General features: G+C 50.2%; 1 protein-coding gene across 4 annotated transcripts in view; it reads left to right on the top strand.

Moving 5' to 3' along the window:
- Positions 1-1,416: 1,416 nt before the first annotated feature.
- ADAMTS14 (ADAM metallopeptidase with thrombospondin type 1 motif 14) overlaps positions 1,417-26,127 on the top strand; it is a 40,957-nt gene continuing 16,246 nt past the window's right edge. The window contains exons 1-6 of one of the 4 annotated variants that reach the window (XM_080401569.1): positions 1,417-3,237; positions 3,611-4,038; positions 11,276-11,432; positions 12,687-12,883; positions 21,610-21,693; positions 23,653-23,800. In XM_080401569.1, coding sequence (XP_080257695.1) covers positions 3,165-3,237; positions 3,611-4,038; positions 11,276-11,432; positions 12,687-12,883; positions 21,610-21,693; positions 23,653-23,800 — 1,087 coding nt within the window. In that variant the 5' untranslated portion in view covers positions 1,417-3,164. Of the gene's footprint in view, positions 3,238-3,610; positions 4,039-11,275; positions 11,433-12,686; positions 12,884-21,609; positions 21,694-23,652; positions 23,810-26,127 lie in introns of all 4 variants that reach the window. The other 3 variants (XM_080401567.1, XM_080401570.1, XM_080401568.1) reach the window with 3 other exon arrangements.

Below are 26,127 nucleotides of genomic sequence, written 5' to 3'. Positions count from 1 at the left end.
GGCAGAGTTAAAGGCCGGGAGGGGAAAGGCAAAGCTAGAAGACAGAGAGGAGAACAGAGGGGACAAAGCAATGGAGAAGGACAGGAGGGAAAGGACAAACGGGGAAGGAAAATAAAGGACAAAACAGAGGGCAGCAGGGCCTCCTCAGCTGCAGCTGAAACCAGGTGTTGCAGGGCTTTTGGGGGGCAAGAATGAATGTGTTGATGGGAGAAAGAAGCTGGGATGTCCAGTACCTGCTCTACTGCCTTGGCCAAGGCCCCTCCAGGGTGTGTGCGACACCCAGGGTGTCCTCTGTGTAGCTTCTGCCCCGCTTGGGGCGATGCTATGATGCAATAGCTGTCTCTCCTTTCCATTGTTAATTTATTAACAAAAAAATAAATTGTTGCGGATCTCAATTTAGCTCTTCTAGCAAGAAATATCCCATAATTGCCTTGCTTTTTCACTCTTCCCATCCTCTCCTTGTGCTGGGAACTGGGAGAAAGAAGGCTGGAGATAACAACAGTTTTTTAAATGATGGTATACACCATCATAGGTATATGATGGTAGAGATAACTCAAAAATCCACTTGCAGTGGATCATTTTGATGTTTCAGGCAGGTAAGACTAACGGGTAGGGATGATGCCACTGCAAAGGTGACAAATTAACATCTTGGCATCTGGGAGCTCAAGAGATCTCCTTAGGTTTGTCTTCTCACCATGCACAGCAAGTTATAGGACTGGTACCCAAAACCATTTCTTTATTACTTTTAGAAGGTCCGCATGTGGGGGCAGCTGCATGTCAGTTCACGGCCATCGTCATTCTGCCCGATTTACACTGCTGAAGCCAACAGTTCGGTAACATCGGGGAAGTGTTAATGGTCTAGAGGGATTGGATGAGTTCATGGATCTTGCAGATGAAGAAATAGTTTCTGCCTCTGCAAAAAAGTAATTAAATGATGTTTTGCGGATCTGTTCTTCACAAGTAAAGCATGCTCTTTATTATGTGTTTTGTCATAAATCTGTTTAGTCATAATAAGGGCTTGTTCCAGCTTTAATGCTCTAACGGGTGCATATCTGCCTAAATCACCTAAAATGCTCAGAGCACAAATTTTATCTTTCATGCAAAGAATCTCTTACATATCACTTCTTCTATTTAATTACATATTGCACTAAGCAACAGAAGCATGCAAAGACTTAAATTGGGAAATAAAATCTGTTTTTCCAACTTGAAATTCTCTTTCTCTAGCTGAAGTAACCTTATTCATCTCTTTTTCTGGAGGCATCTTGTGGCTTACAGGGTTTTTTTGGTTGGATTTTGATCACCGAGACTTCAGTCTCCCCCTCTCTCCCCAAAACCCAACCCATTCACCCAGCTAGAAAGCACCCATTCACCCAGCTAGAAAGCAAGGGTCTTCATCCTCATTTGCAGGTTCAAAGGCAGCACCCATTCTGCATGACACAACTGGAGAGCACTGAAGTACCGCTTCCCTCAGCACTTCAGCAGAAACGGCTGCAGCAGGACCATCTCCAAGGGGTTCCCCATCCCCACGTGTGGATCCTTCTTCCAGCACTCAGCAGCCCCACCACCCACCCACATCCCCAGCAGAGGTGAGCAGGGCTTGCCAAAGGTTGGCTTTTCTCCAGCGGGGTCCTCTTCTGCAGCTCGTGGCACCACTGTGCTGCTGGGCAGGCAGCAAAGCTCCTAATCGAGGTCCTACCAGGAGATCCAAAATAATAATCCTAATGGTAAAGCTGACGTGAAGTTTGCAGCCTGGCACGTTGTTTTCCCTGGTTGCCTTTCTCATTGTGCTCTGGCTCCTGTGAGGGCTTAGGTGACGAGGTCTTCAAGGCAGGGATTACCATTTAGGACAGGCTTTGTGTAGCTCCCTGCCCACAAGGCCCCAGGTAAGTATAAACCATGCACAACCAGCACAACTGGTATTACCGGTGCCGCAGCACAGCCCCCTCCCTGGAGCTGGTTTTAGGAGTCCTGTCCAGAATGAGATTCAGAAGAACAAAAAAATAGCTGGACCTAGCAAATGCAAACGGCACCAGAAGGCATGTTCCTCTGCATGGAGGTGAGGTTTGGGCAATAGATGCTGAAATAGATGCTCTAGAGGGCTCTGGTGGCATCCCATCCCCTGCCCTGAGCTTTAAGCACTGACGTGGCCAGTGTCTTCTGCAATGAAAATAAGTGATGAGGGAAGCTCCTTTACTTTGGTGTTATATTTGCTGAAATTCTGTTTATTTTTTATTTTTGGCCCTTGTAAGGAGCCTGATGCATGCTGAACGGTGCGGTCCCAGCTGCGGAGCTTTAGGGATGCCCTTGGGAAAACGCAAGCGGTGGTCACCTTTGGAGAGCCGGCGACACGGCACCCAGACACTGGGCGCTGCTCTCCCGCAAGCGCCCCCCTCCCACCGCATCTCCCCCTGAACAGAGGGGCGGAGTAAAACCAAACAACCCAGATCATCCCAGATGTGTCTGAGCAGGATGTTTACCCGCACCTCTCGAGGCAGCAGCTGTTTGAAGTGCTAGGGGGCGATTTGGCTGCCCCTCGGGAGCTCCGCTGCGCGGGGTCCCGCTGCAGCGCGGGGGGCAGGGGTAGGGCAGGGGGCTCCCGCTGCCCCGCGGCCGCCCGGCTCCAGCCCTGCCCGAACAAAGGCGAGGCGCGCCGGGAGCCGCGGGAGGGAGGGAGGGAGGAAGGGAGGGCGGGCTGGCAGGCCGGAGCCGGCTGCCCGAAAAGGCTTTTTTTTTTTTTCTTTAAAAAAAAAAAAAAATCTCCAGGAAAAGAACTATCCAAACGCAACCCGAGAACTTTAAAAAAAAAATTATACAAACGCACAACAACACGAAAAGGTAAATAAAAAATATTTTAAAAATTATTAATAATAATAAAATAATAGCAAAATAATAAGAAAAGCCCTAACTCTCGGTAACTCCCACCCCCTAGCGCAGACCCTGCCCCCGGCCCGTCCCACGCCGCGCACGGGGCCGCGGGCGCGCAGCGCGGCGCCGCCCGCTTCCCCCCCCCTTCCCCCCCCCCCCCCCCCCCCCGCAGGCGGCAGCGGCGGCGGCGGCAGCGCCAACGGCCCCGCGGCGGCGGCGGCGGCGGGGGGAGGCGGGCGGCGCCCGGCGCCCGCCCCGCATCCCGCCGGCCCCGCATCCCGCCGCGCCGCCGGCCCCAAATGGATTATCTGCGGCTGGTGCTCTCCTGCCTCGTCCCCCTGCACGGCTGTCTGGCCGCCGGCAGCGCCCCAGGTACGGCCCCGGCGGCTGGGGGGTGTCCCCGGGGGTCGGGGGGGTTGTTTTGACAGGTGGTTGGCACCCCGGAGGATGGGGAGAAAGGCGAGAGCGGCCGCCGGCGGGGGTTTGCTTGCGGTGGGCAACTGGGGGCGATGGAGGCTGGGCGAGAAATAGTTGGCGTGCTTGGCGTGCGAGGGGCGCGTCAGCCCGAGTTTATTCTGCTACGTTTGACGCGCCCGGTTAAAACTACAAAGCGGAGCCGCGCCGGGCAGTCGCTGGGCCGGCCGGGCTGCGGCGGGGCTCGCCGAAGGCTCCCGGGGCGGGCCGGCCACCGACACCCCGCCGCGGGCACGGCGCCGAGCCCCTTCCCTCCGTCTTGCCTCCGCAGAGCTGCTCCTGTCCGGCAAACTCGGCGAGTATGGAGTGACCGTCCCCTTCAGCGCGGACTGCCGCGGCCGCTTCCTCTCGCACGTGGTGTCCGGCGGCGCGGCGGCGGGGACCGGGACCGGGACCGGGACGGGTCCCGCCGCCTGCCCCCCGCGCCCGCCCCGCCGCCTGCCCCGCAGCCCCCTGGATGGGCCCCCCCGGCACGGCGCCGCCGGCCGCTTGCTCTACTTCAACGTGACGGTGTTCGGGAAGGAGCTGCACCTCCGGCTGAGGCCCAACCGGCGGCTGGTGCCGCCGGGCGCCGTGGCCGAGTGGCAGGAGGACTTCGAGGTGCTTTTCCGAGAGCCCCTCCAGCAGCGGTGCCTCTTCACCGGTGACATCTCGGGCATGCCCGGGGCCGCCGTGGCCATCAGCAACTGCGACGGACTGGTAAGCTGGGGCCGTGGGAGTGTGCCGCCTGCCTTCTGCGGTGGCTTTCTCGTCAGAGGTGGGATGTGGTGGCCTGAAGTGTGATGTTTCGGTGGTGCGTGAGGTGGCCGCGCTTTACGTGGCCCTTGACCAGTGGGCAGCTATGGGTACCCTTGCCCTGCGTGGCTTGTGGCATAAGTGGGGCAGGGCACTGCGTGAGAGCACTCCGACCAGTGTGCTGCTACGTTTATCTCAAGGGGTTGAAAGACTTGCCTGTCCCGTGCCTGAGCCGCCTCCTGCCCAGAGGTGGACCGTGCCAGGTGCTGTTGTGCCCACGGGCTCAGCCCCATCCCCGGGATGGGTACCCACACTGCCAGTGATGCTGCTTCATCCTTTTTCGCCCATGGTTTACCTTGGGATGGCTTCAGGAACTTTTATCTCTGTGTTTTCCACCTCTTAAATGAGGCTGAGCGAGCTCGAGCATCCCCTGAAATCACTGTTAGCAAGCAGGCTTGTGGCCTCTAAGCATCTTTTTAGGGGAGGACCTATTTTTTATTTTTTTCCCCTAATTGCTCACATGCTCAGAGCCTTTTGGCTTTCTGATTGCGGGGTGAGCACAGTTCAGTCTTGGTAACTTGCTGCCACAGGGTTTAATTGCTTAAATGGCTCCGTTACCTCCTTATCTCCAGTGTCTGGTCTGCCCGTAGGTTTTCTACCTTTGACACACTCGAGGAACCGCTTTTTATTTTTTTTATACCCTTTGGCCCATTGCCCTTCAAGTTGCCTTTGAGCCAATTTAATTCTCGTTTTAGGTGCCAGTGTTTGCTGTTTTTTCCTGGTACTACTTATGTTACTCCTGGGTAGGAATAAACGCCTTATTTTGCTTTATATATATATATATTTCTTTTTTGGTTTATTCTGGGAGTCCCTTAAGCCAATTTTGTCTGCAAGCACAGTTTGGCATTCCTTTCTTTTTATACAGTGCCTGGTGTTACTATACAAGCAGAAATGATAGAGCAGCACAGCTAGAAATACATATGTCACCTACATATAGTAGTTTATATTTTTGCCAACAATTTTAGCACATAATCCACAGCTTTTGAAGCATCTTTTTTGGAATCAGCTGAGGCTGTGAACTACAGAAGTTTCACCGTGACATGGGTCGTGCTGGGGCTGGTGCATTTGGGCAGGCTTGAAAGCTTTAAAGGTATTTCCTATAGCTCCAGCAAGCAAGTAGTAGTGCTGCATCTGGAACGAAGACCTGTTTTTAAAGTGTGCAGGCTGTACTGCAGTGCAGGTATCATTTCCGTTGGCATTGTGAGCGAAGGGATGCTGGAAGCGGTCGGCAGCTGAGTCCATGTCTCACCATGGTCGGGAAGCAGCAAGGACGGTGTTAGGGGTTTTCTCTCCCTCAGAGCCCACTCTGCTGTTAGGGTCCATCTCAAATGACTTTAGTTTAACTGTTTCAGACTTTTATAGGCTTTAACCCCAAGTTCTTCCATCTCAGCCCCTTGCACACCTCAGGTGGGGGTTGTCATTATTTTTGCCCTTGTTCCAGCCATCCCTTGGCTGCAGGTGGTAGCGATACGGGTTTAGGGTGTAGCCTGTACTGCAGGATGCTTTTGCATGTGGATTCATTCAGCCACACCTGTCTGGCCATCCATGGTACCTCCAAGCCCACTCTTTTAAGCTCATGTAGAGGAGAAGTGGCTTTTCCCCCAGGATCAGCAGCTCTGGGCACTTGCTTCATCTTTCTTTACCTTCATTAACCCCTGCTGCAGCCAGCTCTGCAGGGGGTTTGCTGCTGCTTTGCAGGATGGGATTAGCTGAGCTGGCTGCGTTGTGCTGATGTGCAGGGCTTCGGTGGTTTGCAAACGCCGAGGGCTTCTGCAGGATGTTTTTCGTGCAGCCCCATTTCTGAAGTATCTGGGACGTGATGTTAGCATCGTGATTGCTGATGTGTTGTCTCGCAGATGTTTTATTTCTTCATGAAGAGCTCCAGCAGCACTAGAGAATAGGAAAAAAAAAATTTTTCTTTTTTAGTTCCTACAGTCTGTTTATTGCTCCATGGCCAACAAATAAATGCCCTGGCCTCAAGCAGCAATTTCCCATCATCTGGCAAAGCACATGTGGCGATTGCAGACTGGGGGAAGAGGTCAGGAGGACAGAGCTTGAGGAGAGGCTCTGCTTCTTCCCCAGTAAAGAGGGTTTTGTGATACATCCAGTGTAGCAGTTGGTTTTTCTCTTTCCTGGATTTTCTGGCTGGTGGAGGTTGCTGCATGGTCCTCTGGCTTAAGTTAGCATGATGGCTTATATGTGCTCAGGGTTCTTCCCCGTTGGAGGAGTCATGAGACCAAGAGGACCTCAAAAAAGCAGTGAAAAGAACTTGATTCAGCAAATGGAGCAAGAAACAGAACCAAAATGCAGTGATGGGCATGGATGGGATGGGAGGATGGTATTCATGACCATGCTGTACCTCTGGCAGGACCCAGCAAGGAAGCAGTAGAGCTTCTGGGAGGGATGTATGTGGTCAGGACTGTTGTTCATGTCGTGCTAGATAAGGAGTAATTTAACATGGGGAGCACCAGGTGGAGGTAGCTTTGTTGCTCTCTGATATGCACATACCCTGGAATTGCTGTGCACTTTTGCTGGAAGTTACCCACAAATTTCAAAAGGGGATTGCAGCTTTTGCATCCCAGTATAGCGTGCACTGTAGACGGCATTTGGCTGCTTGTTTCTGGTCAGAGGAAGCCTTGTGGGATGCTGTGGATGAAGGCTGTGTACACAAAGAGCTTACGCTGTGTATAAACAGAGACTGAGATTATAAATAATGAGGGGAAAAAACACCCAGTTCTTGAAAAAGAGAGTACACATTAAATCTTTCCTAAATCCATATTTAGCCATGTAAGTGAGATGATTTTTTTTCATAGATGCCAAACCCATGGCACTGTCCGTGGCTATTAGTTGCTGCAGGCATCCACGCATGAAAATATGGGCTTTTTTTTTTTTTTTTGTAAGGGTGTCTCGTACCAGGGTGGGAAGATGCTGTCGTCCATAACATAATTTCAAAGCTGATCTAAGCCACCAAATTCCTAACTGGTAAAGTAGCGCTAGGCAGAAATCTCCCCTGGCAGACACATCTCACTACATTGAAGGCATCCCGTATCTCCATACCGGCTTTAGCAGCCTGTGGTTGACCTTGCTTCCTTCGTGCTTTGCTGGTTGCAGAGATGGGTGAAGAATTATTGTCTGTAGGCACTGTATTTGCTTTTTGTCGCTGACTTTTCCCCCACTCTTCTCAGGGGTTATTTGCACCAAATGGCAGTGTCCTGCAAACTGTAGAGCCAGCATTTTCCATCCCAGTCGCCCTGGCTTCCTTTGGATGGGTGGCAGCAGATAAGCAGAGCACAAAAGCCCTCAGGAACGGTAATTAATGTGGAACGAAGGGAGAAACAGTCCCCATAATGATGCCCCAGTGCGGAAAGCATGGGTTTGTCTTCCAGGATTTTCGTTGCAGCTCCTGAACTGTGGGGTTGATTTTGGGACTAAAAAAGGTGTTGGTTTTAATGCCCAGAGCAGGGGATGACCCTTTTGTTGCATAGGTCCCCCTGTCGTCAGCTGGTTTGTTTTTTACTTGGGTATGAGGGCTTTTCTCCCATGTGATAATCCTAATTTTTGGCAGTGAGATGAAAACAAGGCCCCATTTGGGCTGAAAACCTAATTAACTAATTAGCACTGAGCATGTCTCCATGTCTTCAACCCACCAGGATCTAGATTTGAATCCTGGTTCTTGGGTCACCTGGCAAAGCCAAGGTGAAGCAGCTCCCTGTCTGTAGACATCCCAAAACCTCTCTTGCCTCAGTATGAAGAGCAGGGAAAAGCAGTCAAGGAGTGCAGAGTGTTGTGTTAGATGGCTTGCAAAGTGTTGTGCAAAGATGGCTTGAGAGGTACCAAAATAGTGACTGAGCAGCTCTGGACCATGCCCTGGTGCCACACATGCCGTGCTGCTGCAAGGTGCTGTCCCTCTCTGCGCAGGGCAGATGCATCTCTCTACTTATCCCCCGATGCCCTCGCCAGGCAATCTCTGGATGAAGGGGGAGCGGTGGCTACGACAGTGCCTGTGTTCACATAGCCTGGCTTTCTGGGACTTTTTGTCCAAATTAAGTGTGAATCGTGTAGGAAAAATACATACTATGCACGCAGCTGGATTTCCCCCTCCTCAGTGCTGTTTGCTTCTCTGGCTGAGTGGAGCTGCTTTATTAACTTTTCCACATTTCAGCTGTGTTGAAGTGTCAGAATTTCCTGAATTTCCTGAATTCCTGTGGGAGTTGGAGGTTTTTTTACCCAGCCGTGATGGAGGAGTTGCTTACCCGGGGTGCTGGGGGGTCCCCCCCTTAGCGAGGCTGGCACTGGGCCAGCCGAGCCAGTTCATCTCTCCCATAGCCTGGGGAGATGCAGAAGAGCTGGAAAAGAGACTTCACCCTCTGCGAGCTTTCAGAAGGGAGTTTGGTGTTTTCCATAAAAGAAGAAAAAAATAGTATTTTCTTTCTTTCCAGTGGAATTGTCTTCAAAGGGCCGTTTTTGAGTTTGGGAATGACCTTCTCTGAGAGCTGCAGACAGCATCTCATGTTAGAAATATTGGTAGTCCCAACCTTCCCGGATTTAATTTGATTTGGTGCTATTAAACCAAATAAAACTGAGGGTTGGAGTCACAAGGCAAATTGATCATTGAGGGTGGGATTGATCACTTGGCAAGAGTCTAAGGAAAGCTTGTAGAGGCTTTTCGGATGGCGTCTGGCCTCTCTTGCTGCTACGTTTACAACCTTCGCAAAATGCAGAAATACAACCCGAACTGCTCCTTTTTAAGACTGGGCAGGTTCGTGCATGCCTCTTGCAATGGTGTTTTTGGTGTTTTTGTGTTTGTGTGGGTTTTTTTGGTTTTTTTTTGTAAATGCCAAGGCGACTGCTGCGGTTTCTGTTTCATTTATTAGGCTGCTCTGATCAGATGTGCACACAAGTCCTTGCGGTACCCACTTTGCCTGTTGGTCATCGCTGCAATCAGCAGCGTGTTGCATCCCGCCTTTGGGAGAAGGCACAGACGAGAAAGCCTGGGCTGCTTTATTTCTTGTGCCATATATAATTAGTCACGAGCTGCAGAGCAGCACAAACCCAAGTGGGCTGTGGCTCAGGACCAGGCTTTTTCATATTTTAATCCAGCCTTGCCCCAGCACTTTCCTCCGGCCGCCTGACTCAGCAAGTCCCGGCTTTCGCTGTAAACCCATGAACTGGCTTTGGGGTGCCTCATCCCAGGTGAAACACCCCGTGGCAGGGCTGCGAGAGGGTAGTGGTGTCCCAGCAGACCTCCTCTTGGGGCAGGCATTACTGCTTCTGCCACCGAGCTAAACCAGGATGCTGTTAGGTAGCTTTTAGGTAGCAGGAGTGCCACTCCAGCCCAAATTTGTAGTGATGTGCAAGTTGAAAGCAAGTTAGTTGGTGGGAAGTCATCAGCGTAATTTGGGTATATAAAATCCAAGAGTGTTTTTGATGCTTGTGCTAGATGCCCAATGCTTTGTCCTTCCTAGCTACTAATTTTTGTATTAAACCCACCTCCTCTTATTGTATAATAAAGAGCAATGCCTTGGACCTGCCCCATCATCATTGACTTGCCACCCAAGCCCATCCAACTTGCCGCTTGGACCTGATCTGTGATTGACTCCTTGCCCTGATCTCTGCCTCACCACCACCACCTTGCCTTGGTGCTCCAGGCTCTTGGTTGAACCTTGCTGTGATCTTCACCTCCTTGGCCGGAGGTGTTGGGACAGGCCCTTACTGGAGAGGTCCTGCCCTGGTGACCTGAATGTCTCCTGTGGGAAGGACCTGAGATACGTGTATCAGGCAAGTTGATCCTAGCACAACTGCCTGTACTTAGATTCCTTGGGAAGGAAGTAAAACAAAACCAGCCAAAACCCTGCTTTGCAGAGGAGTTAAGCAGCTAATAAAACCCAAGTGGAGCAGGAAATTTGATGAAGTCTAACAGAGCCAGGTTGGCTGATGCCACGAGGAATGCAATGGTACGTGAATGTGAAGGGGATCCAATGACCCAGGTGGGCTTGGAAAAGCCCCAGCTTTGCCTGGCTGTTTACAGAGCCCAGCTCACGTCTTCATACAGCTCTGTGCAAAATGTGTGTGTATATATATATATATATATAATTTTTATTTTATTGGATGAAAACAGTTCCAGTACCCCAACCCTGATGAGGACTCCAGTAGGTACATGCTTTTGAAGGCTTTTCTGTAAGAACAGATCTATATGTCCTGCCTGTGCTTTCCAGGCAGCTATTCAACAGCAGGCAGCAGTGGGCAGCCTGGAGGAAGGGGCGCACGCCTGTGGGATGGAGGGAGCTGTGAAAAAATGCTGGGCTGGGAGGGGGCTACCTGTGGGATGGAAGCCAAATCCTGGCGATCCTTTTGCTTGCCAGAAGTCCGAGCCGGCTGGCACTGCAGCGTGTGAGTGCTTGGGCTGATGTAAGGGGAATTTGGTTGGAGCTTGGTGTTAATTAGGAGCAGGTCAGTAGCTGGGACATTTCCAGTGATGTTTGCCCTTCCATTCATCTTCCCCATGTTTGGGACATGCAGTCCTAATGCTTTCCAGTTTCTCTGAAGGGATTCTCCTGTGTTAATACTCAAGCACTTCGTGAGGCAGAGATGATGGTTTCTTTACGCTTCCTTCTCGCTGTGATTGCAGATTGTAGCGTGAGTGAAATGGCAAGATTCCTCCCTGGCACCGTGGCCCTGGGGATTTGGAGGGTGCAGGGAGGCGAGGTGGCGTGGAAGCCTGTGCATGCAGCCTGTATCCCCTGATGTGCAGGGTTAGGCAGAAAAACTTGTCGCTGATGAGAAGGAATAGAGTTTCCTAGCCATATAGAGGCATAACTTGATCCGTCACCAGGTTTTCTTTGGTTGCTTGGTTTGCCCCCCCCCCCCCCCCTTTCCTCCCCCCTCCCCCCGCCTTTCCTTTTGTTTTTTCCCCATCTACAGGAGAAATTAAGGATCATCATACATGAACACAGTAATAAATCCATCCCAGTGTCATGGAGTAGTAACAAGACACCCGGTTTATTTGGGATGCTTTACTCTTCGCATTCATGCATGCTCTGCATCAATCTTTAATGCATATATTGAGTGTGCATGTACACATATGCATATATAAAAGCACACCTTTTTTTTCCCCTTTTCTTTGTTTCTTTCTGGAATCCAGGCTGGCCTCATTCGGACAGACAGCAACGAGTTCTTCATCGAGCCCCTGGAGAGGGGGCAGCAGGAGACAGAGGAGCATGGGAGGGCCCACGTGGTGTACCGCCGGTCAGCTATCCGGCAGGATGGTGCTGAGCCCCGCCAGGACCTCCACCCTGAAGGTAGAGGCTGCTGGAATCTAGTCTTTCCCAGCAATTGTTCCCTCCCAACTGTTTCTTGTGGGGGGAGGGTATCTTCTTCCACTTGCCCTCTGTCTTGTACATCTCACCCCATTGCTTTAGGCTGGCTTTAACCACTGGTTGGGTCATCAGTGAGAAGAAAGGCAAGGAAATGCTGGGCTTTTGCTGGGAACTTTGAAATTCTTCGAAATTTGTTAAAATTGGATGAGTTATATATGAGTTATTCTTCCCCTTCGAAGAACAATAATCTCCTAGATGGGTGTGATCAGGCCCATGGGTGATCATATCAGCCTTGGCATTGAAGTGGAGTTGGGACTCGGGAGAAAAGGCGTCATGAGGACTTGGTCCGATTTGGCTGCTGACTGCGGCTTGAAGATGTAGGTGCTGCAGTCTTGTTTTAATCACCTATCTGCTGTGAAATGTGGTGTTGATTTGACTTCTTAACAGCTGATAGAAGCCCTTCCTTTTCCCAGCGTTCATAATTAATTTTGCTTTTCTAAAGCTTTGTTCTTTTTTTTTCTTCTTCTTTGCCTTGAAGGAGAAAACGGGGCTTTTTTTTTTAATATAGCATCACTTAGCTGTGCGCTACACTCTGTGTGCATAAATCACCTGCCCACTTGCCCTCTCACCTGCGTAAAGCTGAGCTCACCCAGGAGTTTACAAGCATGGGGTCGATGTTGTGCAACAGCACTCTATAAACCTATTTATATTTACACAGAGGTGTTAGTCTTTCTTGGTGTTTATTTACCTCTTGTGGCACTGTAAGCAGCTCCCTGATTTTTAAAAAAGTTTAAAAGTCTTCCCCGGTATGCTTGTTGCTTTTGTAGCATCGCTAATAGAATTGCAATTGAGTGTTTTAAAGGTGCTGTTGGGTACAGGGTAAGGGACGCATGAAGGGTGGAGGGTGCTATGAAGGATGGAGGATGCTCTGCCTGCAGCTATCTGCTCCCAAGAAGCAGCCCCCAGCTTCATACCTGCCCTCCTGGCTACCTTACTGCATCCCCAGGTGTCCTACCACCACCCAATGGACAGTGCAGGACCATCGTCACATAGATGTGTCTTTTAGTGCTGGTGCTCCCAGTTCAGAGCCGTTTCCCCATTGCAGAGCAGGGTGGATCAGCGACCTGGCTGGAGTTAAAGATCCAGTTTATTTTTCCTGCTTGATTTGTATTTTTTTGGAATGTCACCACAGTGCCAGGTCACCTTAATGGCTGTTTCTTTTTCTGCCTTGCTCAGTGCCCGGTGTGCGGGTGGGTGATCTCCCCAACTCCCTGGAGCTGATGACAGAGCGGCTGGGGGACGCGGATCGCAAGAGGCGCCATGCCAGGAAGGACGACTACAACATCGAGGTCTTGCTGGCAGTGGACGACTCGGTGGTACGCTTCCACGGGAAGGAGCACGTCCAGAACTACGTCCTCACCCTCATGAACATAGTAAGTCTTGGCTGCGGGGGGCTGTGGCTCTCACCCTTCCCTTACTTTACTGCTCTTCCCATGCTGCAGATCTGTTATCCTGGTAAAAAAATGTGTTTGGGAGTGGGGAAAGTGCTGCAGGAAGGGCTGTTCCTGCACACAGACGGCTCTGGCATTTAATTGCTGTAGCAATTGGAATGATGGAAAGCAGAGTCCTTTCATGTTCATCTCTGCCATGTTCCCCTGGCCAACAGCAGGGCCCAGCATGTTGGTTGCCATCACCGTCTGTCACCTGAATCCAAGAGCATCTTCTTCTTCTCCTGGCCAAGACCATCTCCTTCTTGTCGCCAAAACCTCAGCAAATGCGAGGAAAGAGAATGGTTGTTGATTATTTAGTTTGAAATTACATTTTTTATTTATTTTGTAATTATGGTGTTTTATTTTTTGGATAAAATTTGTTGATGGGGAAGATTTTTATAGGTTTTCAGAAGTTTTTTCACATTCCTTGGAAAACCTGGGCACCTTGAGGATTAGTCAGATGTGTTTGAAAAGGAGTTTATAGCAGCTTTACAGCAGCCCTGCTTCCACCCGGTGGCACAGGGCAGCCTGTGCTGACTCCCTACACTGCTTATCTTTCCTTTTTAAGATAAAAATGTACATACTCCCCAAGTCCTGAGAGATGTGGAAGGATCAACATTTATTCGTCTAGTCATCTCGCAGGTTTGCTCTGTTGGCACCTGAATGATTGCAGATAGGGTCTGCAGATCTTTCGTGCACTCTCCCATTTTTTGCTTTGTTTTCCATGCTTTATCCTCGCCTCTATTTTTAAGTACTTAATTTTTAAGTATTTTTAAGTATTTTTAAGTGTTTGTGTGGTGATGGAAAGTGTTTGAGAAGCACAACCAACTTGGAAATAACCAGGCTATGAGGATGCTTTTGCTTTTTGTTTGCTTGTTTGTTTGGGCTTTATTTCTGCCCTGACAGGCAGGCTCAGAGCCATGTTGCCAGTAACGAAGGGAAAATTGTCAACATAAGGGGTAAAGGTTTATGGGATTAGAGGCCAAGCATAATGTGTCCCAAATAGAGGAGATGTTGGTTTTAAAAAGCAAATGCCTTCATGGCAACGTTTTCTTCTCTGGTGCTCTATTCTGATGCCTGTGGTTGGATGCTCTCAGCATCACTTAAGTTCCCTCTCTGAAAGTTTCTACCCTTTGCTTATTAAATCCTTCTGCACGGGGGAAGCTGCAGGGTTCCCTATTCTGACCCCGGGCTCTTCCCACGTTACGGGGGTCGGAGATGATGTCATTTTTCCTTTCCGATCTGGGGGGATGGACGGTTTGAGCGCCTGGGGATTGTCAGCTCTAATCAAAAGGCTGGTTTTCAGGCGCATTTCATGGTTTATACCCCGCGGGCAGGACTTTTCAGGGAGTGAATGCACGGGGTGCTGTGCTGGGAGAAGGGAGGACCGCTGTCTATTCAAATAAAGGTAGCACTGGAGACTATAATGAATTAAATAAAGGGGGGGAAAAAGCAGCATCAATGAAAAGAAGGAAAAAACCAGGATAATGCATACAACAAATACTTCCCCCGAGTATTATTTCCTTCTATATATTCTTCCCCCACCCCCTTCCCTTTCTTTCTTTCTGGTTTTTAGTGCGTTTTCTTTCCAGCTTTGCCATGACCTCTGTCCGCCTCCTCTTCCCTTGGCGCCGCCTCGTTTCCTTACCGGCTCAGATTGCCTTAAAATACCCGATTCAGCAGAAAAAAAAATGCTTGCTGGCCTGGATGGCAGAGGGAGAGAGAGAGGAGGGTGCTGGGGGTTGGTGGGGAGGAGCGTGCAGGGACCACACAGCTGAACACTAATCCCATTAGCTGGAGGCAAGGAGAAGGAGGAGAGGCTTGGCCAGCCCTCTAATGAGGAAAGCACTTAATGAGCTGGACTGGAGTATGCTGGGGAGATGCTACATGGGAGCCAGCTGGGAAAGCCTCCAGGAGGTTTTCTATCAAGCTATAACCCAAGGAAAGGGGGCAATGAGTGTGGAAGTTGATAATAAACTTTCCTGGCCCTTTCTGGGGTTCTTGTTGGATGCTGAGAGGGGTTAGGGCATGTACCCCTTCCTGGTGGTGCATGGGCTTGGCTTAACACGGTGTTGCTGTAGGTGGGGTCCTAGGGCTCTCCCTGAGACACAAACCCTTTTATTAGGAACTTGGTGTCAGCTGGAGCTCAGTGGTAAATGATTTGTCACAGAGAAGTTTGTTTTTTTTAAAAAAAAAAAACAAACCCTTATTTTGTTGCCAGAAATGTGGATGCCAGACTTTTCGTTAAACGGCACTCTGTCCATCCCAGGAAGCTGACATGGGGATGACTGCTCCTTTTGTGCACCTAAGAGCTTCCCCTGCCTTCCCTACTAGCCCCCAGCCTGCATTTCCAGCCTGCCATTCCCTTCTTGGCTCAGAGGCTACATGAGGATTTTAGGTCAGGTTGAAGTGAGTGGGAAACGTATCCTTTGCCGTTGCTTGCTGTGTGTGCTGGAGAAGGCGCATCTGAGCATCTCTCATAACTGAGCCAAGCATCACTGTCCACCCTAGCAAAACCTGGCCCCCTCTCTGATGCTGGGCTCTTGGAATGAATATTTGGTGATGTGGTGGCTGGGGGAATCATAGAACCATAGAATAGTTTGGGTTGGAAGGGACCTTAAAGACCATCTAGGTCCAAGCATCCTGCCATGGGCAGGGACACCTTCTGCTGGACCAGGTTGCACAGCTTCTCTGGGCAACCTGTGCCAGTGCCTCACCACCCTCACAGTACAGAATTCCTTCCTACTAACTCATCTAACTCTACCCTCTTTCAGTTTAAAACCGTTACCCCTTGTCCTGTTGCTACAGGCCCTACTAAAAAGTCTGTCCCCATCTTTCTTATAAGCCCCCTTTAAATACTGAAAGGTCGCTGTAAGGTGTCCCTGGCACCTTCCCTTCCCCAGGCTGAACAACCCCAACTCCCTCAGCCTGTCCTCACAGGAGAGGTGCTCCAGCCCCCTGATCATCTTCACAGCCTCCTCTGGACTCGCTCCTATGGGTCTGTGTCCTCCTTGCGCTGGGGGCCCGGAGCTGGACTCGGTACCCCAGGTGGGGTCTCACCAGAGCGGAGCAGAGGGGGAGAATCACCTCCCTGGACCTGCTGGCCACGCTGCTTTTGATGCAGCCCAGGATGTGGTTGGCTTTCTGGGCTGAAAGGGCACATTGCTGGGTCTTGCTGAGCTTCTGGTCAACCAACATCCCCAAGTCCTTCTCCTCAGGGCTGCTCTCCGTCCATTCTCGATCCAGCCTGTGTTTGTGCTTGGGATTGCCCCCACCCAGGTGCAGGACCTCGCACTTGGCCTTGCTGAACTTCATGAGGTTTGCTCAGGCCGACCTCTCAAGCCTGTCAGGGTCCCTCCAGATGGATTCCTTCCCTCCAAGGTGTCAACCACACCACGCAGCTCGGTGTCGTCAGCAAACTTGCTGAGGATGCACTCAGTCCCACTGTCCGTGTTGCCAACAAAGATGTTGAACAGCCATTCCCCGGCCTTGCTGGCTGCCTGTGGCAGGGGTTGTGATGCTACTGAAGCAAAATTAGCATGCCCCAGCCATAGTGACTGCTGTGTGTGAGGGCTGAAGGGCTGGGAACCAGGAAGGGGATCCAGCACCCCATAAGGGAAGAGGAGAGGAAATGTTTTGTGTCCTGCTTTGCTCTTCAGCCTCTTGACATTCAGTTGGGCTCCTTGGTTTTCTCCTCTGGACTTCCCAGCGCTCGCCCCTGATGCTCTTGAGGCTGGGGCTGGCCCTGCTCAGAGGAGGCAAACCAAGCTATGGGCTATATTAAGCCTGGCCCTGGTATCAACTGGTTTGCTGTTTTTTTTGTAGGATATTGCCCATGATTTGGTTAAGGGTGCCAGGGTACTTGGTGTTTTCCCATTGTTTCGGGTTACTAGGAAACCCCATGAGTCAGAGCCCTCTCCAGGCTGGGACTTGCCCAGCTCCCCTCCGGCACATCAGCCAAATAAATTATTGTTCCCAAGGGCTGAGTGACAAAGAGTGCTGCTGAGACCCTACAGAGGAGAGCATGAGGGGGAAAAAAAATCAAACGTCTGGCTTTAATTTTAACCTGGGATTATCTGAAAAGCCAACCTGGAGCATGGACTGCTTGAGACACAGATTTGCTGAGCTTGGTGCCATTTCTGGAGGGAGACCAGTCTAAAATAATGTGCACATTAGAGCCCTTCTGGTCTATGATTGCCTGGGGTTTTTTTGTTGGTTCATGATCCATCTCCATGCTAACTGATAATAAAAAAATATCTCTGATGTCTCTGTTACGCCTGCACACACTTTTTCCCACCCCCTGCATAGGCTCATGTGTTTGTTGCTATGTTTTTGGGACAACATGGCCTGTTGCGTAGAGAATTATGATAAGATCTAGAGCTTTGCTCTGCAGAGCAAACCTCCCCTTTCCTCCATTCCGTTGCATTGAAAACGTAGATAGTGCGGGTCAGCCCTTGCAGAGGTGTTCGCAGTGGTGTGCTTCCCTGCAGGGGACGCAAGTGCGTGTAGCGGGCCAAATAAAGTTGTCAGGGGGACTTTTGCCTCTGCTTCTAGCCACTTGTCCCCAGAAAACAGGCTCAGGGTGAATCAACTGGCATGAAAACTGAGCGAGGGAATAAAAGAAAGGAGCTTAAAGATGACTTGGCTGTTCTGAGTAAGCGATCTGGGGTTTTGAAATGTCAGCTATTCTGCTGGTTTGGCAAATTCTTCTCGTGTCTCTCTCTTTGTTTTCCTTCCCTGAAGAACGGCGAGGTCTAGATGTTGCCAGTGCGGTTTGCTGTCGAGATCTTGTGTCTGGGGCTGCAGACTCGGGGCTGGCCAGAGGCTTGCAGGGATTTAGGTAGGCAGCCTTCCTTGCTCCCAGCACCAGCGAGGGTCTGGGAGGGGGGTCCCATGCACTTGCCAAATTGATTGAGCATTTTGGAGAGGATGCACAGGGTTTTAAATGCTCCTTTCAGTCTTTGTAAAGTGTTAGCGTTGTCCCCTTGGCGTTGCAGGGCTGGGGGCTTTGGAGTTGCCTGCGGGGGGTCCCGTGGGCTGCGTGTTCTTGCATATTTGCACTTAATGTGCAGCTAGCCTTAAGGGCTGGTCTGTTATAGGTGGGGGAAAAAGTTCTCTCTTAAATGAAATAGGAGAGCACTTCTTGCCAGGTGTCAGTGTTAAACAGGCTGGGCATCTAACCACATGGTTGAGAGGGCTAAGAAGATCTTTATCCCATCTGTCTTCAGGGAGGTGGGTCCCTTCACTGGAGCCCATTGCAGAACAGGTATTTTTGGGGGGGATTTTCTCTGCAGACACACTTAATGGCATCCGCAGAGGGCAGGGGGAGCTGTGCCAAGCCTACAAACTGCTCTCTGGGCCAATTTCCATCCCCTCTGCTGGCTTGAACCAGCCCAGGGTGGGTTGGTGGGGAGTGGGGAGGTGATGCTTGTGCCCCCCACCCCCAGCTCCATCGACACTTCTTCCACAGACACTGAGGTGCTGTGGGGGATGCTGGCCCTGCTGATGCTGCCCTCCAGAAACTTGGAAACTGCGGGGTCAGAGCAGTCACAGCAGCAAGTGCTTTTGATTTTTTATTTTTTTACCTCCATCAATTATTTATATCTGGCTATTAAGGGAAGTCCATAGCCTTGGGCAGTCTGGTTCCACATCTGCTTTCTGAATTAACTGTAAAGGTCGCTGCTGAGCTGGTATCTGTTAGGTACAGATCCCTGCCTAAACGCCGCCCTCCCCTAGACAAGACAGGGGCTGGGGTTTAGGGTTAACCCTTTGGTTCAGGGGCTGGAGGGGTACCTAGTCCCTGCTACCTGGAGAAAGGTGGGATTTAGCACTGCTTTAAAAGGAAGATTTAGGGGATTAAATCCCATCTTGGAATAATACAGCTTCTTGTGTCTTAGTCCCTTAATGAGCTGTTCCTAAGCTGCTCGTGGTTCTGCTGTCCATAGCCACTCCTCTAGCAAGGCTGAGGAAGGATGCGCAGTGCTGGGAGGGTGTTGATGAGTTTATTTGTCAATGCCTGTGAAAAATACTGCTGTTCCCAATTTTTTTTTTTTTCTCCCAGGGTAGCTAACGTTGCCTGGGGGTGCATGATTTAGGGCAGGGAGCTCTTCTCAGGCCTGGGGACTGTTTGCAGGCACTGCTGGGAGGAAGAGACATTGCTGAGAGGAACCATTGCTGCATGGTACGTCAGGCAGCACAGAGCAGAGTTCTCATCCCGCCAGCTCCTCTGCTTGTGCTCCTTCCTCCCCCTGGATGCGACCCTTCTCTTGCTGGCTGGGGCTGCCATGTGGCAGGTTTTTATGCAGCATCCTTTCCCACTGCCTGTGAGGTCTGCTGAGCATCCTGCCAGAATAGCCTGTGCAGCTGGGCAGGGAGAGGTCTGCGCTGCTCCCTTGGGAGCTCTGGGTCACAGCAGGGTCAGGCCGGGGCTTGGCCAGGAGCTGCAGCTGGTGGAGAGGTTCCTAAGGCAGGAACGTGGTTCGTCACAGTGGATTGAAGGGTCCTCAGGAACAGAGTGCCAGTGGATGATGCTGAGGTGCTGACTGAAGAGGAGGCTTAATGATGCTCCAGCTCCTGACAAGTGCTGGTGATGAAGGAAAATGCATAAAGATTTGGGAAAGTGAAGGAAATGGCCATGTTTTCCCCCTCGTTCCCTGAACTGTCCCCTAGGTCCAGCTCTTTAGGGCCATAGCATATCTTTCATTTCTCCCTCTCTTCCCTCATTTCTCACCCTTTTACATTGCCTCTCATACAACAGGCATTAAGGCTGGAATATTTTTGCAAAGGGTCAGACTCCTGATGTGGGACTTCTCAGGTTTGCTAACATTTTCTCCAGGGTGCCAAAGCCTCCTACATTCCAAACCGCGAGGCTGAGCATGACCCTTCCACTGGGGTGTTGCAGCTCCTTGCTGGGATGGATGCTTCGTGCTTTGGTGTGACTGTAGGTCTGAGTAATGTTTTCAAGCAGGAGCCCAGCTGCAATGCTGCACAACCTTCCTCCCATCTGTGCACACACCAAAAAAACCCCCAGAGTTAGCATTGGAAGAAATTAATAGTATTCTGATTATCCTTACAAAATGCCTTTAAAAGGTGCTGGTGCAGGGTGAAGGAGCATCCCAACCACGATGAGCAAGGGTGAGCTGAGGATGCGCAGTGCAGCATTATCTTTCCATGCTGATGAAGAAATGACCCCGTGGGGCTTACACTGTGCATCCAAAGGAATGCACTAATGAGGATGGGCTGGTGATTTATTTATTGATTATTTTTTTTTAATTCTTCTGCATTCGAGACGTGGCAGGCTCAGGACCTGTATTACCCCTCTGTAAAGCTTGAAGCCACTCCATGGGAGTATTAGTTGTCATGGGGCAACGTTAACTCTGGGTCTTTGGGTTTAAAAATGGCCCAAGTGGGCATTTCAAACAGATACACAGGCTATAAATCAGGGGTCTTGTTAAGCACTCATGCAGTCTGGGAAATGCCTGGCTTGGATTTGGGCAGCAGTAAAGGGGTAGTTGTCACTCAACCCCTGAGTTCAAATGTAAGCTTAAAAAAAAAGGAATGGGGAAAAAAATAGAAAAGCTCCATAAATCTGGCTTTACAATATTCATCTAGTCTGGAAGGCTGTGGTAGAGCTGAGGCAAATTATTTTCTCTTGGACAAAGTTGAAAAAGTGTGTTTTAATTTAAACATTCATCCTAGTAAATATTAAAGATGGTTTTAATTTGACTTCCTCAACTCCTGCAGTGAACCCCCATTTGTGTCAGTGTTCATTTCGGAGGCTTTTGGAGGATAAGAAAGTCCCATTCTCTAAAAATCAGATTTTTTTTTTCCTGGGCTGTATTTTCACATGTGCTTTGCAGGTGGGTGAAGGCTGGTGTAGGATCTCCTGCGCTTGCATGGGTTTATGGCTGCCCGCTCAGTGCTACTCTCAGTGGCTGCCTGTCACCATGCACAGCTCGGAGGGACCTTTCTCATCTGGATGTCTTCTTCTCTTGGTAGCACTTAGGACTAGAATTTGTTTATTCATCCTAGAAACGCAGAAGGAAATGGTTATAGCTTATTATTTCCTTTGCAAAATCATTGTTAATAGCTGATGTTGATTGACTCACAAGCCCTCCCTGTTCTTTTTGTTGTATTGTCTTCTCCTGGGGTTTCTGAAGTGGTAGGTCAAATTTGACTCACCGGTATAACTGAGTAATGCCGTTGCTTTGATAAAATCGCTCATCTCTCTCCAAAAAGCCGTTTTTTCTTTCCACCAAACACAAGGATGCTGGAGTCTGAAGCATTTCCTTCCATCTGAAGAATTCATGCTCCGAAGGGAGCAGTGGCTCATTGTGAGATGGTCAGCAGTGGAGGCAGTCCCCGTGGGAAAATCAGCCCTCCTCTCTTCTCTTGATGGGATGGGTGATGCCATTGACCATCCCAGCCACCCATCCTGGGGAAATTTGGCTTATTCCAGCTTGGCTTTTTGACTCTATGGTTTTTACACAGGGGCAAAATAACAAATAAAAAGCTGGGGGTTTGAGAAGGGAGATGAGGTCTTTGCACCTGGTCTTGTGTAGTCTTGGAAAGTCGGGTAGGATGCTGAATGTGGGAGCCTGGAGGACAGGAGGAGCTTGAGAGCTGGGATGATCTTAACTTCTCTGGTTTTATGTCCCTCCTTTCTACAGGTAGATGAAATTTATCATGACGAGTCCCTGGGTGTCCACATCAACATCGTGCTGGTCAGGATGATCATGGTGGGATACCGCCAGGTAAATACAGCGTTTGGACGTGGTGAGGAAGAGATGCTATTCAGGCTGGCCCCTGCTTTTTGGCCGCTTTCCTTGTTCAAGCCCTGCCTCACGAGGGCAGGAGGGTTGCTGAAATGCGGTATTATAGGCACAGCAGGCAGCTTCTGCTTCTTCAAAAGCCGGCAAGTGTGCAGCAACACTGTGGCTTAGTGTGTTATCACCATAATATTTAACAGTTAGGTAAGCCCTGGCTTGGAAAAATGAGGCTGTTCAGGTCAGCTGTCAAAGCCCAAGTGACAACTGTGCTGGGCAGTGATGCATCTGAACCCTCATCTGGCTGGTTTCTGGAGCCTGAAGGTCTGGAGAGCCCCATGGCCGTGCAACCCCAGGGCAGAGAGAGATCCCTGGGGGGCTGTCGGGTGGCTGTTATCCGCCTTCATCTGCTTGCTCTGGGATGTGGGAAAAACCACAAGAGGCTTCCTTAGGAGCTCTAGGGTGGCAGTAGATGACGGCACAAAGGTGACTTCCCAAGTTGGTAGGAGCTGGATATCAGTGAGAAGCCAAGGCCAGGATCTCCTGTGTCCCAGCCTTGGCAGCCCCGGGAGGCTTCACTGGATGTCCTGCAGCTCTCAGGTGCCTTGGGCATGGACAGGAAAAGCATGAGAAGGTTTCATGTGGTTTCCCAGGTTGCATTTGTTTTTGAAGGCTTGTTTGAGCATGGCAGCTGGAAGATTTTCTTTAAAACAGTGTGATTAGCTATACTTTTTGTGGCAAGCCCCTAACCTACATGAAGTATCAATGACTCAACACAGTGATGTCTCTGTGTGTGGTCCACAAATAAGACCCATTAGGTCTTGGAAAACTTGTTTGTTACAGAAAACTGCTTGGCTGGCAGAAACCAAATGCACCTTAGAGACCCAGGGATGGTTCTTAGGAGCAGGGACAAGGACAAAGGCTGGCTCAGTTTTGAAGGCTTCTAGGAGACCAGGAACATCATCTCCACCCGAGAAAGCCAGTAATGTGTCTGGCTTCCTCCCAGCAGCGTTTGTGCTCTGGGCTGGAGGATGATACGTGGAGGAGAAGGGATTCAGAGCTGCGGTGTTACGGCCAGTAACAGGGGGGCTCTCTTTAGGATGCTATATCCTCCCAAAAGCCTGCACTGGAGGCAGCTGCTTTGTCCGGCTACATTGCTGCTTGGGTTTGGGGGATGATGTGGGAAGTAATGAGATGTTTGAATGCAAGTGAGATCTCAGCTTACCGCTGTTTAGGTCTGATGCTTCCCGAGTAACTCCTGCGGTTTCTTGTCTCCCACCTTGCACTTTGTAGAATAAAACTTCCGTGGCTTCCACGTAAGGGCCAGGGGAAGGGCAGTATGTTTTACCTTTCTTCCCACCACTGTGGCTCAGCAGGTACCTGTCTGAGAGCATAATTTATTTTAGAGCATAATTTATAGAGCGTAAGTTTGCAAAATGCTAATCTTGAACAACAACAACAAAAAAAAGATGAAGGGCCAGATGACTGCTATGAAACAGTCCTGGACACCTCCACCTATTTTCTGCTAGGGTCTCAGCCTCTGTGGGTCAAGTTTTGCAGGGTAGTGCTGCTCTGCTCATCACTGAGCATCAGCATCTTGCAACGTTTCGATGAGGAGCCCACGCAGGAGCTGGGAATCTGAATCCTCTTCGCTTCCCAGCTGCTCTTGTCTTTTATATACTGCTGCCCCGAGCACTTGTGTGACCAAAGAGGGTCATATACCCTTATGTCCCAGACCGTATCCATTTGTGGGAATGATTTCTGTGCTGGTTTTAAATAAAAAAAGGTGCAAGATGCTTTGCAGATGCAAAGTGGGATGTTGTTGCTTTTAATGATGGAGTAGCACTGCTTAGGAGTCTTTCCAACTCCAGAACTCTTGGCAGGTTCCTTCTCCTCCACTGACTTACCCATCTTTTTGTTTATGTATTTATTTAATTCTTTACCCAGTCAGTCAGCCTGATAGAGCGAGGGAACCCGTCTCGGAGCTTGGAGCAGGTCTGCCGCTGGGCTCACTCGCAGCAGCGCTCCGACCCGGAGCACGCTGAGTACCATGACCATGCTGTATTCCTCACCAGGCAAGATTTTGGTCCCGCAGGTATGCAAGGTACTGTATTTATCTCGATCAGGTATGTGCAGTTTGCTGGGGGAAAGCCAGAGAGGGGAGAGGATTTCTTGCAAACACAGTCTGCTTCTTGGCCAGCAGGGTCCAGAAAAAGGTTATTAAAATCAGTATTTTTTTAATACGAAGTAGAAGAACGACAGAATTAAGGCAGAGCATCAACCTGAACGGATTAAAAAAAGAAAATAATCTTTATTCATTCTGCCCATACTTGGGTTTCATGCAGCAATCCTCCCCTTGTCCCATAGTGCCTTAAAAAGTTTTAAAATAACGTATAAAAGATGGAATACCACATGGAGCTTCATGGGGCCAGTCAATCATTTCTGTCTTCTGGAGGACCTTTAAAACCTGGTTTTACACCGGTTGGTTTCTTGACCCTCTTAGGCCTTGGACATGGGAGCATTTCGTAAACCCTGGGCCAAAGAGGAGGTCTCACTGCAGTCTGCAGGGGTGATGGCAGCAGTTCTCTCACTCTCTTGGTGCAGAGGCTGTACTGATACGGTCTTGAGAAGTTAGAGACCTTGGCAAAAAATGTAACAAATTTGCAGGAAAAGCTGTTGGTGTTTTATGGCTCCATTAGAAAAGCAGATGCTTTGGTGTCATCATGAGAGGTGTCTTCTCCCAGTTCTCCTGAGCCTGCTGTCTCCAAATTGCGATCTCCTCCTTCCCACACTGTTAGCAAAGTCTGAATTTCCCATCAGGAGGCTCCATTTGATGCCATGAACATGCTGGCAGCATCACAGTGACTTGTAGCATGAGTCTTTCTGGTGTGCATGGGAGGAAACAGAGATGGAAGAGTCCTGTCTTCACTTTGATTGCCTTCCTGAATAGGATCTCCTTGTAGCAGGGCATGAACCACAGGAGATATCCATCTGGAAGCCCTCTTGAATGAACATGCTGTTGGACATCAAAGAGCAGAGTTTGGGTTGTGCAAACAGCCTCCCCACCAAGCTGTGGACCTGCCTTGGGCTCCTTGTCCGGAGCTGTGTAGCAGCGTGGGTGACATACTAGGTTTTGTTTCGTTTTTCTAGACCCTTCCTGGCAAAGTGACTGTGTCCAAAGGCGTTGGTGAGAAGACCTTTTTTGGCATGTCAGCAGAAGGGGGAAACTCACTGGACTCCCCCTTGGTGGGAGGGAGTTGAGATTGATAGAGTAGCCCTGCTCTACAGGTGCTCGTTCCAGCTCCTTCCCCTTTTCCTTGCAGGTCTGGCTCCCTGTTTTTCACACATCTTTGGGATGGATGTTTGCTTTCTGCACAAGTTCCCGTGGATGCTGTGTCCTTGCCTGGCTGTGTTGCATGGCACACGGTGCAGCTGCTCCTCACCCACTGGGAACTGCCCTCTCACTGGGCTGCTGGAATAGTAACACTTGCTTACTCTTGCCTCTTTTCCTCAAAACAAAGTCCTTTTAGATCCCTGTCATCCCTTTCTAGCTTGGAGCTATGTGCAATGAAGGGCCAGACCATGGCACCTCTAATTCTTGCTCATGGCGTATGTTCACTGAGGGTATCTAAGCGACTTGCTGAGGTGATGGCAAATACCTGCTGGCTTCTTTAGCCACTGCTGTAGGGTGTATGTACCAGTTGGGGAGCACCTGCCAAGCTCATACGTGCCCTGAAACTGAGCTGAAAGCAGAGCTGGTCCTGCTCCAAAGACCCTACAGCCTAAATCAGGGGTCCTCAAACTACGGCCCGCAGGCTGGATACAGCCCCCCAGGGTCCTCAATCCGGCCCCCGGTACTTACAGACCCCCCTGCCAGGGGTTGGGGGGGAAACCAAGCAGCCGCAGATGGCCCCCTGGTTAAAAAGTTTGAGGACCCCTGGCCTAAATCAACAAGCCAGGAGAAAGGAACTCTTTGAAGATGGAAGTCCTCCAAGTCACAGGGACCTGGAAATGGAGCTTAAATGTCAAGCCCGTGCTTAGTTTGATGCCTCATCACCCCTTATAGTTGTGGGCCCAATTAGCAATGGCGATGGGGCTGGTTCAACTCATTAACCCATGCGATCCTCTTAGCCCAGGCTATCTCCATGCTGGCAAGCCAATGATGCTCCATCACCACATCCTCACAAGACATGGCTTGTGCCTCCCTGTGTCCTGTCACCTCCCCTTAGCCAGTAAACCAGACCAGCGAATGGTCTGGCATGGCACTGGATGCAAGTCTTTGCGGAGCGTTGCAGTCTTGTGGCGTAGCTCTTCTTTGTGGCAGGTCCAAGCCAAGCCCTAAGGGGGTTTACAAAAACTTCTTGGTGCTGGCAACAGCTCTGCTTGTGGCCTCTTGATGGGAATGGGAGCAGTCATGGTCAA

This window comes from Falco punctatus, assembly GCF_963210335.1.
Source record: "Falco punctatus genome assembly, chromosome: 9".
NCBI classification, from domain to species: domain Eukaryota; kingdom Metazoa; phylum Chordata; class Aves; order Falconiformes; family Falconidae; genus Falco; species Falco punctatus.
The sequence above is the reverse complement of the archived record's forward strand: the minus strand, read 5'-3'. Positions and strand labels throughout refer to the sequence as shown.